Genomic DNA, 14982 nt, shown 5'->3' on the forward strand with positions numbered 1-14982 from the left:
ATAATACCTTCTGCTATGCCTATTTTACAATCATGGGGATAGGAAGTGGGAACACCGGGTAATCTGCATCTTTGACAAATTCACAAAGACCTTTTAGGCAAAATGCTTACATTCAGTTTTTGAGTAGATATTAACATTGATATTTACCTATTTAACAGCCAACTTGACTTCATACAGTGTGTACGTACTCTACGCAAGGATTGTTTTGCCTATCTTTCTACGGGGGAAAAGTAACTGAAAACCAGACATAGCCCTGATTTGGCCACTTACAAGGAAGTGAACATTAGAGAGTGTTTCTTGAAAGCAGATTTGCACAGAGGAAACACCAGTTTGTTCTACAGAAAAAGCAGAGAAAGAAAAAGGACAGAGGAAAATCAGAAACAGCACTTGTTAAATATGCTTTAGGAGACTTTCACTGGAGATAACTGAGGTCATTGCTTCTGGCTGAAAATTAAAACTGTTGATCTCAAAATGTAGGTCACTAACTGAAACTATACACTTCAAGTAACAAAGAAAATGACTAAAGACGACAGAAGCAGTAAATGCACAAGTGTCTTGACACAGGATGAAGAGAATTTTTAGTGCTACCAGTCTCACAGTACCAGACTGTGCAGATTGTTCATTGCTCCAGTAGTTCAAAACATAAAAAGAGGCCTGTTTGGCCTGGAAGGGTTCATACTTCTAGCTCTTGTTCCTGTTTGTCTGAACATTACCTCAGACAGCAAAAGCCAGGTATAGTTTAATATGTTTCTGTGACATGTTTGTTTCCTGAAAAAAGAAATAAACAAAGATACAGTTTTTAAAGGCTTGACTTGGTGTTCTGTCACACAGACGTTTCCAAACCTGACCCACTGTAGCGGTAGCCTGCACTGGAACGGCAATGCTTATTTGAATAGCCAAAGACAGATGGAAGTACTGAATAATCAACGCCTTTCCAATGCGTAAACATCATTTTTTTAGAATGAGAATTAGACCTTCTTGCTGGGGAATTGCTGCAGTCACTGCTCCTGTATCTTGGGCTTTTCAGACAGGCAAGAGGTGTGAATTCCGAGATGTGCTCCCGACAGTGCCTCGATGCATTCTGTCAAAAGGAAAAAAAAACAAATACACAGTGAATAGATGATTTTGGAGCTAAAAGTCTACAATTGTGTTCTTCCATAGGGCCATTGTGCCCTTGGTATAGCAATGCCTTTCACTAGATCACCACTCTGGCTATTTGTTTCATGGAAAGGTATAAACCCTCATGATGTTGAGCAATCAACCATTTTCAACATGATTAGTTTTATATTAAGACCTACAGAACCAGGCATAATTTTACATATAGTCTCTAAACCTGACAATGGTCTCTTCAGAGAACAGATGAGGACACGGAGGACTGCTCTCAAGTTGAATTGTTTTAAATCAGGTTTATATTTCGTTTTGTGATCTCTCCTGGTACATCCTTCCATCTCTGAACTTTTTTAGTCAGGATTTCTTAAAGGGAATTTTAAGACAGAACAGATTCAAGTACTTTGCCCTGTACTTCCAAAGAGAGGGAATTCTTTACAGTTGGTTCGTGCTAACAGATGGAAGTTCCAGAGGTTCAATGCACTTGCTTTGTACTTTCCAACCGAAACCATTCTATGATTCTAAGCAGCATCTGATTTTGGACTTGCTTAGGTTATGTGTAGCATCTGTACAGGCAATTTATACTACACATTGCAATACTATCTTGGTCTAACTGTCCATTAAAATTTATCTGTACCACATAATCCCTCCACACTCTGGCAGAATCGGCACTTCCACTCAGGAAATACTCAGGACTACAGTAACGCCATGGTTGCATGACAAGACCCTGGAACATGTGCACAAACTGAAAGAAAATCAGCACAGCACTTTTCTCAATGAGTTTATCTAATTCTTCTGACTTAAATGCACAGATAATTTCCAGGTATAGAGGTATGGTGGTTATGTGATGGTATTTAAGATACAAATGCATTACAAGCGTGATTCAAATAAATGTTGTTAATGACTCTTCATGAATGCTACATAAGCCACTCAATCCACTGTTCTTAATCACTCCCTTCCTCCTACCCTGTTAACAGCAACACAGTAACAAAAAGGACAAAATCACAAACTAAATATTAATGATGTAGCCTATAGAAGTTTGGCTGAGATTTAATACTACATTTTTAATGCCAATCACAAACTTGAAACACTACTCTTGCATAACCAAGAGCAATCAGAAAACTCTCTTACAACAGTTACTCTTGGAAAAGTCAGCAAACTACACCAAACTGCTCACTAACAGTGAGGCCTGTGTTCTTTTAAACACACATATAGACCAAATACCAACATTAACACTGAAAAATGAAGATAATCAGGTAACAGATTAGCAGATTTTGTTTTGGAAATGTTGGGGGAAATAATCTTACACTATATAGTAACTATTTTTCCTATTCTTCCAGCTAGAAAGTGAAGCATTTTAGTTACCATATGTATTTCTAAAAATAAAATCATGTTTTTTCAACACATAGCTCCAAGGCAAGCGCTTTCAACCTGCCATGCTTGAAGATACTCAAGAAAGCTGAGGTTTTCTACTACTACTTGTCTAGCAGTCATTAAAAGTAAATGAAAAGCACGCTTCAACTACCTTGAAGCCCACACAAGCCCATTACATTTCATTTGTCCTCTTCACGTATTGATACTTCGCACCTTCACTCAGTTCATCCTGTGCTGCTTTTGGAGTCAGGAGAGCATGAAGGGACTGGAGCAGATATGGCAGCCAGGTGTGAACGTATTTGAGTACAAAGTGTATCTTCTTACATACACTTGTTCATGTAATCTGTGGCGTGGCAAGAAGATGATGTAAAGCAAAGAACTTCATTCTGCTGCCCTAATGTTTGGAGAATTTAGGAGTTCACCACTCATACGGCTGTCTCAGGCATTTGGCAAGGCTACCACGCTTCTCTCCTGATCCCAGGCAGCAATGCAGCCACGCGCTGGCCTATACAGAACACATGACTATGGTAGATATTGCCGGATACACAGCCCCAGTCTCCTGACCCAAGGTCCTATTCACAGGTAACTCACTTCCTTTTGTATGGTTATCTTCCTCCGTTACTGTCTGCATTTGGTCTATATATGTATTCAAGAGCACAAGAGATGATGGATGAACTACTAAGGTGTGAGAATTACTTCTGACTTATGTATTCTACACCATGGTGCGATGTGAGTACACTCTGCAGTAATGACTGCAGTTCTTACAGAAGAAATGTCACACAACACCTATACATAACACAATGTATTTATGGGACTTTATTATGGGTATATGGATTCATTATTTTGCTGTACATAAGTAAGTGTCCGAGACAAAAAGATCTTACCTGTTGCATGGAACATCTCTTGCAAAAACTAGGCTCTCCAAGTAAAACATAACGATTTTGTATCAATATGAATAAAGTACATCAAAAACTCTGGAGGAAACAGTTGATTTGTAAATAGCACAGTTCACCAATAAAAATTAATCCAAACTGGCAACACATACAGTACTGTTACCTAGCTTTGATCTAATTATGGCTCGGAAGCTGAAAGAATTCCTTCAAGAAGTCGCCCATCGCTGTTCGCCAGTGCATTTAGGGCTGTTTTATGTCTCATACTCTTCTGCAAGGATGAGGAAAAACAGTGAGACTCTTGCTGAATACAAGAGGGAAATGTGAATGAACGGTACCATTTGGTACAAATGTAAATATTGTAGCAAACTCCTGTAAAAGTGACGGATTTTCTGATAGATTTAAGAAGGAAAGGTTACCCAGTGTAAAACAAGGTTTCTATTTCTTGATCCTGAAGTTAATCCTTTGAGTCACTCTGAGGATGTTTCCAATTCAATTTCAAACTCTGTTAAAAATACTTAATTACTCTCAAAAGCACTTAACTGTACCATGACTAAGTACCGTGGGCTGCGGGTCTTTCCCCTCTGACAATAACCTGTACTGAATGGGAGAGGTCCTCGTGATACGATGAGGTCAAATCGATTTCAAATTAAGGAGCGGACGTTCTGCTTCACTACTCCCCAGAACAACTGGTACACTGAAGGGAGTGCTGCACACGGAGGTGAAGGGGCCACTGCTAATGAAGGCTGACTTACAGCTTAGTCATTACCCTACGAGGAGAGAGGGCAGGGGAGTTACCAAGGTAACTTCTTCCATGGGATTCAAATATTGCCACAGCAAGATCCATTTCTTTGTTTTCCACAGAAGAGGAGCCCGATACATGACAAAGACAACAGTTTGCTGTTGACCAGTGTTTTAAGAGCCCTGTGCAGTTGTTCAACACCAGCTAAGCCCCTTGAGGAACAGAAGAATGATGAATCCCCAGAGAGGCTTCCCAGGCAAAAGTACCACTTTGGGTTCCCCCAAGCGCAGCAAAGGGTAGAGATCTCATAACAAGGCTGATGGGCCGATCTTGTGACTGAAGTGACAGTGAAGTAAAAAAAATAATCAGTCAGAAGCAAAGAGAAAAAGAAAATTATTTCTTAAAAAGGAATGATAGCACAGAAGTCACTTACAGCTCAGAATCTAAACACCTGGTATTTCAGCTATAAAATATTTCAGAATGCTGAAACACTGTCAAAGTGACAGTTATAAAAACGAAGAGGATATTTAAAGTGAATTTACATTTTCCCTAACAGAGCTGCTGAGCTTCTGCTATCAAATGAAAGAAGAATAAAGAAAAAGGAAATATAATCAATTAATGTAGATTGGATATAGTAAAACCATTGTTCTTTAAAAGTAAAGGTTGAAAGAAACCTCATAGCTGCACAATTTCCAGTTAAAACACAAAATTCAGCTTTTTTCATTGAGCCAAAGAGTCACTGGGACTGCATGTATGACAGACATGAGCAGATTTTGACCAAAATTGCCAAAAGACAACAGATTCCTCCAAAGCTTTTGCAGAATTAGTGTTTTAGCTCAAGACAGACAACAGTTCATAGGCATATATATATAAATATACATGCACATATATACACATATACTTTTATGTACATATATGTCTGTGTATACACACACACCCCTCTGTATGTGTGTATATAACTGAAAAGCTCTCCCAAATAAAACAGAACTAGATACAGAATGTTTAAAAACATCTGAATGATAATGGACTTGATGATCTTGAAAGCCCTTTTCAACCTAGACAATTCTATAATCACCCACCACACACTGAAGTGACTCTCAAATAATTGAAACACTCAGAACTGCCTGAGGAGAACTAATGTAGTAAGCTGGGAGGTGGCTGCTGGTCCTATGTTAGTCTTGTCAATTGTTCCAGAAGCCCTTTATTACAAAGAAAGCAATATAGCTTATAGGAATGCAGTACGTTTAAAAAGAATTCCTTACAAGCTCTGTTCAAACCAATCCTAAGGCACTTAAAAGCCGATTTTAGACAGAATTTTCCATAGTGAAAAAAACTTTGTGTGTTTTCCCTGTGACTTAGGTAATTACAGTAATTTTTATTGACTATACATTTTGGAAGGGGGGAATAAAGAGGAAATGTATGTTTGATCTTAACCAGTTAAGAAATAAAGATATAAAATCTGCAATGGAAACCAACAGTCTCTTAGTACTAAGTCAAAAATAGTTTTCTCACAGACTGTAGGGAAGCCAAGGCTTACTAGCATTTCTTCTACTTTTACTTTATATTAGATGTCATATACTTTTGGATCTTGAGCTGTTTTCCTTCTAGAAGGACCACAGAATTTCGTAAAATGGAATATAAGGAAAGCTCAGTTTCAAAATGCATGCTGGAAATAACTTATTAAAAAGTTGCATTTTCTTCTATCACAGAAGAGCAGATATACTAATATATTCTAAAGATCGCTTAAATGGCTTCCAGTACCACATTTTCTCTATTAGGCTAGTAATATCAGCAATATCAGAGTTCACTTCTTTCTGTGTCAACTATTCCATTTATTCAGGTACAATGCAAGCATGACATGCATTCACCAACAGATAGACCAATTATTAAAATGAGGATCTAAGAATCCTAGTTTCTTGAGGCAGAAACATTATGTAAAATTCAGTAACAACAGTGACAAAAATGACAGTGATAGTGATGGACTGTGACAACAATTCATAGAATCTTTGAGGTAAACAAACAGAAGGAAAAAACTATACTAAAAAGTATTCTTCAAAATATAGTTGATGTGAATCAGAAATGGAGATGATGAGTACGGTAAATAACTTCTGATGACAAACTTTTTACTGTCCTTTGAATGAAATGGCCAAGCATGCAGAAAGGCAGAAAAAAGTCACCTTTTGTTCCATTAGAAACTTAGACTGCTTGAAGTCTGAGAAAGCATAAAGATGGTGGACTGCTCAACAGAAAGGCACTGATGTTTAGTCTGATTTCCCCAGCAGATTGTAGGAAGTAACCGTGCACATCATTTATGTTTAAAGCAAGGCAGCAGTTATTTAGACAAAGTGGATTGGAAGACAGGAAGAAACAGAGAGGGAAGAAGAAACACAAGGGATATAGCTGGTTAAAAGTCAAAGATTTTCTACTAAGTATTAAAAAATGAATATTGCCAGTGTTAAGCCCAAAGGCTGCTTTACAAATGATTAATTTTCCAGCACGAATATTCAACGTCTGTAAGAAATGCTGTAATACCGTTATTCGGGTATTTTGTTTGCTAGCTTGTTTCTTTGCGTTAACCCACTCTCCGTCCCCCTCTTTAGACTTCAAATTTAGAATTTAAAAATTAAGCATGCAGAACCTATAATGAGATCAACTTCTTCCACAAGTGGCATATATAGCAAAGAGACATCTACTAAAGATATCAAAACAGAAAAGCACTAAATGTCGATCTGCCTGGGAATGTTTTTCTGCTATTCTTTTTTCTTTCCTGTCCTCCTAAAGTGGGGCATTTTCACAACTGTACATTCAAGGAATACAAAACAATGGCAAGGGGGTTTACTTTGCAAATATGAGAAGAGTTTTTTGCCTTTGCCAAAGGGGAAATTTTCCTTTCCTTAGAAGTAAAGTTCCTTTATTCCTTTCCTCTTAATGAAAAGTATCTTCACAAATAAACATCAAAATGCTAACTAATCCCTACAAATGCAGTCGCTGGTAACTCATTATTTCAACCTACCAGTGGCTGATGGGCTGAAAATGGTAAGGGCAATAACATTAAGTTTCAGGTTCAACACCTCTACTGTCCTTCACCTTCTAACATATATAATATATGAAAGTTTGTTGGAATCAAAACTAGAGGTAAAAGTTTCTACTGGGGCTGGTTTGATGCCCCCAGAATAGTACCACGCATTCCACAGAACCTGACTTCCCTTTCAGCCTCAACAGAGCAAGTCTTTATTTACACCATAGTTTCTCCTTTTGGGCTTATCAGAAGCAAGGTGACAACAGATTTTAGAACACTATTCCATCGGCACAGCAAGGCATAATGTATGAAAACAGGCAAAACATAAGGTGAAATATAAAAGAGGAAATAATTATTAATAGAATATGAATAAGTTTTAATAGAGGTGTTTTGTAACAGCCACAGCATCAGTATAAAATAGTTTGAAGTATTATATTGCACAGATCATGCAATATGAATGTTGGTTTGAGTTTACTACATATTCCTTACCAACATACTATATACTCATCACATTTATTGTAAGTGTATAAATTCTAAATTTATTCAATAATAAACACACATACAGTTGTAGAGTCCCTTGGTATGAGATTGCAACTGCTTGTGCAAATCCCTATGTTAAGGGGGATTTCAATAAAATCACATGTTCCACTCCTACTGGTTTTATGTTGAGCTTAGTTTATTTTAGCTGATTTTCCACATTTTAGGTAACTATGCTTATCTTGCACGGTAATTGCTAAAATGTCCCCATTAGAGTTTCATTTATGCAGTAGAATGACTTGGTATGAAAGATAATTACTTCAATTCAGGGGTGTGGGCAGTGCCTCTGAATACTCCACAATAGCAGGAACAACTGCCGTCCAGGCTGATGTAGGTGCCTCCTACATCAAGGTGCCTCCTCACCAAGATCCCAATCCCGCTGTCCTTCTTATGTCCTCAAGCCAAGAACCATGTTGAGCCATATACCTGTCTCCCACCATCCTCATCAGCTGATTTCCCCATGGTTGCCTGGACGCTGTCCTGTGCAACCTGCTGTAGGTGACCCTGCTGTGGCGGGGGGGTTGGACTATATGATCTCCAGAGGTCCCTTCCAACCCTGACCATTCTCTGATTCTGTGATTCTGTGGTTGCTGGTAGGGAGGCAGAGGGGTTGCCCCAGGGTTTAGGTAAATGCCACCATGTAAATAATAGGCAGTGTCTTTCACCATACAGCTCAGAAGTGGCTGGTATACAACCAGTGACAGACATCACAGGTGGGGAACCTCTGTTCTAATCTCGTTTCTAACCTTGAAAGAGGTCTAATTATTAGAGACTTGTGATACAAAAAACTAACTTCACAATGACAAATATTTTTACCTGGATTCTTTCTGTTGCTGTAGGCCACAACTGCCTGCATAAGACCTTCTTGAGAACGTCTGGAAGAAGGCTGACAGTTATGAGCAGAATTATACCCAGCCACGCAGGACCACTAGACAGCATTTGCATGAACACGTAATACATCCTCTGATAATTGAGAAAAGGCCTAGTAGGAAGAAGATTAAAAAGATATTACACTGCAATACACAAAAGAAAGACTTCCAATGTTAAATATAATAATTATGACAATGATGAAATACTTCAGGTTCAGCTTCCCAGTTTGTGGGAGTTCATCCACCCCAGTTTTCTCAAAAGGAGATCTAAATATTCACTGACTAGAGAGAACTACCTTCCTCTTGTCTTCCAGGCTGCAGAAAATACCATGCTGTCCTCCCATGCTGGCTCTCCCTTGCAAAGATAAACTAAGTTACATTTTTATCCTATTCGTGTTCTTCCATCTACTGCTTATCTTGCCCCAGATATTTCCTCCTTTCTTCTCAGTGTCCCACCCATCACTTCCCTCCTCCTTCCCAATGCACACTTGCTTGTACGTATCCTCAGAGAAAGGCTCGTTGAGCACACCTTTTTTCATGCCTCTCAAGCTCCCTTAAGCATCTCTGATGGTTTCGTGTCATACTCCCTAACCTATTCACCACGTTTTTATCTGCCCCCACTTTCACTGCCTTCACTTCCATGTTTCCCTCTATTTCCATAGCAGTTGTGTGGTCATTAAAATGCCATCACTGTATGGTAATGGGAACCAGAAGCCATCTTTATTGAGAGCAAAGATCAATGGACAGTTTGTAGCAACACTCCAATGTAAAGCCCATCTACCGGTAGGGCAGTTTCTTGCTGGTTTCCAAAATTTGATAGAAGTCCTTGCATTCTGAAAAGGTAATCAAGTTAAAATACATTGCTGTATTTAGTTACATCTCTAATACACAGCAAGGCTGGCTAGGAAACATCAGCAGGGAAAATGTCATTACTGCAAACTGTTTTCATTTTGATGATGAAGAAACTGAGATCTTATCTTACTGGGGAAAAAAGAAAAAAAAGAGGCCACTGAGTATCCAAGGAGTTGCCAGGTAGTTACTAATTTGCAAAGAACACATTGAAATACAGATCCTTACTCCCAATTAAATGGCACCTTAATCACCATGCAACAGTTAGCCTCTGCTTTCTCTCTGGTCCCTCAAAATGTTTACTTATGTATACAAAGTAGAACAGTTCCAGCAAAAGAGGTTAGAAAAGATAATCTTGTAACTGGGCACTATCTACAGATAAGAAAGGCAAATTCAAGTTCCTGTTGGCAATCAGGCAGAGTAAGAACTTGAACCTGATTCAACTTGATCTCCTTCCCAAAAATTTCAGTTTCAAGTACACAGAATTTTTTAACAGCAAAAACCCCAACACCTACTTTCAATCAGCTATGTACAAGAATGATACTAATTCTTAAAAAGCTTCTTACCAGCAATAGAACAAGTAGGCGCTCAGACGCCTACAGTAAATCTACTTTGCTAAGTAAGGGGGCAAATAATAAGCTAAAACACAGGACTCCTGGTCATCCACACAACTTCAATCTTAGTTCCGCTCCCTGGCCCTAGTTTAGACTGCTGCAGTTAGTTCCCTCCCAGACAAGTTGACTAGATGGGTGGCTAGACCCAAGCTGCATAGATGTGACCTACTCAGGGACACTTTGCCTCATTCTGACAGCCTCAGCTACTTGAACCAACCCTTGGACTGCTTTTGACTGATAACTACTGAGATAGCCTCAGTGGCAGCCTGAGGTCCGATATGCCTCTCTTCATAGTCTTCTCTAAGAATATTGCAGCAGCCTTTCAGTGAAAGAGAAGCTGAACATTCTGTAATTACCATTACTGATGTGTTTAAAATGTGACTGCTATTGGGAGTTCTGCAATACATAAAAGCTAAATTTAATTCTGTTTGGAACAAAAAAGTGAAATACATAACAACTTTATAACAACCCTTTCTGAAATAACATTTGTGATGCAATTTATATGAGGGTTCATACCAAATAATTCCTCCCCAGAGCAGAGAAAAGACAATGTAGAATACCAGTGATCCCCAGATCATGAAGTGATTTATCCACGTCCAATAGTGTGTATCTAGTGCAAGCTGAAAAAAAACCCAGATGAGATTATATAGTGTTATAACTATCTAGTAGCAACAGAATACTCAGCAGGAGACGAAATAAAATTACACCCTTTGAAAAAATGGAAGGATTCTACACAGAATTAGCTAAAAAACATTGTTCAATTTTGAGCCTAGTTAAGAAGGCACAGATAGCAAAACTTGTATTTAAACTAATTTAAACTAGTATGACAATGTATGGTCATAGAGAGAACCCAATATAAGCAAGCAGCAATCAGAAAACAAGCTCTAAGAAAGTTTCAATGGATAAAATACAGCATGCCTTACCTTCAATGTAACCGTGAATACAAGCACAGTAAACACCAGTGTTCCAAACGTCCAGTTTCCAAACATCTATAAAAAATGGTTCAAAGCAGTTATAGGTAACATTGTACACTTGTTCATTATCAAGAATAAACCTCTTAAAACTATGTATTGCTTTGTATCAGGAACTGACACTTAAGCAACAACACTGAATTCATACATGATCTATCCAGTGCAAATTGTTTTGGTTTCTCACACTTGTGTGTACACACCTCAGACTTCATACAGACAGGAAAAAAACACAATCAATGCACTCAACCTAAAGTTCACAGGAAGTTTCTTAGTAAAAAAGAAGTGTAGCAGTTAACAAATCACTGAGATTTACAAACGAACTGCAAAAATTTCAATCTTCTTGAACATCATCTTTTCTCTATCTCCTTCCTCTGCTGTCCTTGGTGTTCCATGATTTCTTGGAAGTTCAACAGCATGTTATACAGATGAGTAACAGTACAAGAAAGAATGGGATAACCATCAAAGCCATGTAACTACATAAATGTTCTATATACATTTAAAGACAAAATACTTTTGAATTGTGGTTGACTTTCTCCCCACCTGCATCACGAAATAAAAACACTTTAACTTTTCAAGTGGGCAGAAATGATCATTAATGCTGATGGAGGGAAGAACCGGTGGTGAATATGGTCACAGAGGACTGCACGGACTGCTGCAGCTATGAAACAACAAAGTTCAGGATCCAGAGAAACGCTGGGAAAGTAAGCAACAGAACTAGGACACTGTATTTTAGAAGACACTTTGTTTTATTCTGAGCATTTCACCCACAAAAGAGAAGGGCGCCAAGAGAGCTGTATGATTTTGAAAGAGAAAAATGGTGAGATGTCATGAACCATGTTCTGCAGGAAGACATGAATTTTCCGCAGAAAACCCAGCTGGCCAAGCAGAACATTTCTCAATGAACAAGAAGGCAAAATGGGAGCATATAAGAGATGACAATATGTGCAGGTAGCAAATAGGTAGCATAAAAGCATTACCTGGGTACAGAGGAACAAAATCACACAGGCTGAAGGTCAGCTCGAACTAAGATTAGTGAGGGGCGTTGAGGGTCATGAAAAGGATATTTACAGGTATTCTAATTTCAAAGGGAAAATGTAAGTCCACTGAAGGCACTAGTGGAAGGTGTTAAAGAAAATGCTAAAGTATTCAATATTCTGGATATTAAGTCTTCAAGAACAATGCCTGCTCCTTGCATTTAACAGCAAAGCTTGGGCAGGAAAGGAGCAGCCAACAGCGTGGGAGCAACAGGTTAAGGAGCTGTTAAGGAGGGAGAGCAGTGGATGCAATCTATTTTGAATTTAGCAAGGCATTTGACACACTTGACTCAGGCAGTATTCCCATTTGAAAGACAAAGAAGCCCAGGCTGGGTAAATGGAATACTACTTGAGTTGAAAATTGGCTGAACCATCGGACTCAATAGTTTAGTGATCAATGACTTGATGTTTGGTCGGCCGGTGGTAATCAGGGAACGACACCAGGGACTGACACCCCGGCTGATATTGTTGAATATATCTGTCCATCGCCTGGATGGTGACACAGACAGTATCATAAGCAAATTGCCAGGTGGTACAAAAATAGAGAATGGCTGACATAACGAATGGCAGAGCCTCAGTCCAGAGGGACCTCTATTGATCTGAGAAGTGGAATACAGATCTCTTCGGAAGTTCAATAAGGAAAAGTGCAAAGTCTTACACCTATGGAAGTGTAATATATTGGAACTGACTGGCTGCGCAATGGCCCTGCTGAAAAGGAAGTTGCAGTGGGGTTACAGTGGACTCCAGGTTGAATACAAGCCTACACTGTGCGCTCTCTATAAATAAGGGAAACTGCAAACTGAGCTGTATTGGAAGGAACATGGCCACTGAATCAAGAAAGGTTATCACTCCCCTCTGCTCAGCCATAGTGAGGTTGAACCTGGAACACCGTGCCCAGTTTTGGACCCCTCTGTTCAGGAAGGATGTGAAAAAAATTGGAAAGGATCTAGTGGCAGTGAATCAAGATGGTTAGCAGTCTGTAGCTCTCCTGTGAAGAGAGGCTGAAGGACTTATTTAGTTTGGTGGAGTGGAGGTTAAGGAACAACCTAGTAGTTGCCCACAAATATCTGAAGAACAATTACAAAGATGAAGACCTGCAACCGACCTCTCTTCAGCAACAAGAAAAATTCTGCTTAGGTACTATAAGAAATTTTTTCACCATGAAGACAGAAAAACATTGGAAGAGGTTGACCACAAAGGTTACCAAATCTCCATCCTCAGGGATATTCTAGACAAAGTCTTGAGCAACTGCACAAAGCAAGGAGTTGAACTGGATCACCTCCAGGGTCCCTTTCCATCTACATTATTCTATATGAGCTTACACAATATTAGATGACGGGGGATCCACATGGGCAAATGATCACACAAATATGCTGCCATGGAAAAAACTCTGAATGGACACCACAGCCAGCCACAAGACAGCTATCTGTAGTAAACTAGGCTGAGATAATCTGATCAAGCGGGAAGAGCAAACCATTTTAGAAAAATAAACAAATCACTGGCTGAAAGATGCATTATTCAATTTCATTATTTTAAAACTATTATTATTATTATTTTAAAATTACTCAATTTGTGACCAAGTGTACAGACACAAGATGAAGTGCAGAAAAGCTTCAGCATTTTGACCTGACTTTTACTTTGGTATCTAATACGATAATTGAATAGGGTCATGCCCTTGCTGCAGTATTTTGTGGGCCCTAAAAAAAACATTAAAAAATCAGTGCAGTTAAAACAGTACAGAAATCTGGTTTAGGAACTTTAAATTATGCAAACGTTTATCAACTTTCTTCTTGCAGTTACATTTTTATAGTATTCTCATGTCATATCTGGCATCTCCTGGAGAGTCCAGTGTCAGTCTAAGTTTCTGCATACTGAACAGATGTGTCTGTATTTCCAGTAAAAGCTGCTAGATTAAATAAAAAAGTTTAAACAACCTTCCCCCTATCTCTGTTTGTCAGGCTAGATAGAAAGCATCAGGCTGCAACTAAACCCTTCACCTACCCAGCTTTTTGGCTCAGAAAACAGGTCATAGCACAGGGACACCAGACTCCATAAGGCTGCTAATTTGGCACAGAGAAAGGTAAGCAGAACAACATGGGATGGTGTGACTTACAAAACCTCACAATGTATTTTCAGCACTATCTCAAGATACTACTCATGTCTTCAGGGTGTGAATCATTCTTTTGTAAGTCTGTTTGTTAACATCTAGTTTATTAAATATTTTTCTATGCTCTGCTCCCAGCCTATCCAAGACTTCCGCCCTCCTCCTGCAACTGTAGTTGTTTTATCTTCCATGTTCCTATGTAATCCACTCCGCATCAAATGTTAAAATAAAAAAAATCACACAGGAAATACAGTTTATTATATGGGTAAACTAAGATGACACTTACAATCTGCAATCACTTCTACTGTGCCTTCTTTTCTTCTTACCTTCCTTGTGTAGTTGGTCTCTGACTACATGTTTTTACAACACCAATCATGTCATATCCAAAGTGGAACACCACACACAAAGTAATATCACAAATTAATAACAATTAAAAAGAGATAAATCTTTGGCATCTTAGTTTTGTTTACCAGAAAATAGTTGAGGCAGGCATTATGAAGTAAGTCTCAGTGATTAAAAGTACACTTTTCCGTTATTCTAGTAATATCACTCTACAGCATGCAAACAGTTTCAAACAAACTTCTAAACACTGAAAAACATCCTGAGGGGATTATGTTTGGAAGCAACCTTAATGGTAAGTAAATTTTAGTCTGACACAGGCATCAATCTAAGTAAAAGACATTGACTTTCTTCAATTTTTACTAGTTTCACAAAAATGGTGATTAAATAATTTCTGGACAGAAAGAAGAATTAAAAATTTTTGCTTCAGAGCCCATTTTAACAATTTGGAACCTAACTTGAATCATCTCATATCACTGATGGTATTAGTGCTACCTTCAGCCCTTTTATCCCCTTTCCTGGTTTCTACCTTT

The 14982-nt window shown here is 38.6% G+C and overlaps 1 protein-coding gene across 1 annotated transcript in view; it reads right to left on the reverse strand.

Moving 5' to 3' along the window:
• Nucleotides 1-573: 573 nt before the first annotated feature.
• ATP11A (ATPase, class VI, type 11A) overlaps nt 574-14982 on the reverse strand; it is a 173802-nt gene continuing 159393 nt past the window's right edge. The window contains exons 29-32 of the mRNA XM_009892154.1: nt 10925-10990; nt 10518-10621; nt 8486-8651; nt 574-1081 (exon numbers count right to left, since the gene is read on the reverse strand). Coding sequence (XP_009890456.1) covers nt 824-1081; nt 8486-8651; nt 10518-10621; nt 10925-10990 — 594 coding nt within the window. The 3' untranslated portion in view covers nt 574-823. The remainder of the gene's footprint in view (nt 1082-8485; nt 8652-10517; nt 10622-10924; nt 10991-14982) is intronic.

Source organism: Charadrius vociferus, unplaced genomic scaffold (genome assembly GCF_000708025.1).
Source record: "Charadrius vociferus isolate BGI_N301 unplaced genomic scaffold, ASM70802v2 scaffold218, whole genome shotgun sequence".
In the NCBI taxonomy this organism is placed as follows: domain Eukaryota; kingdom Metazoa; phylum Chordata; class Aves; order Charadriiformes; family Charadriidae; genus Charadrius; species Charadrius vociferus.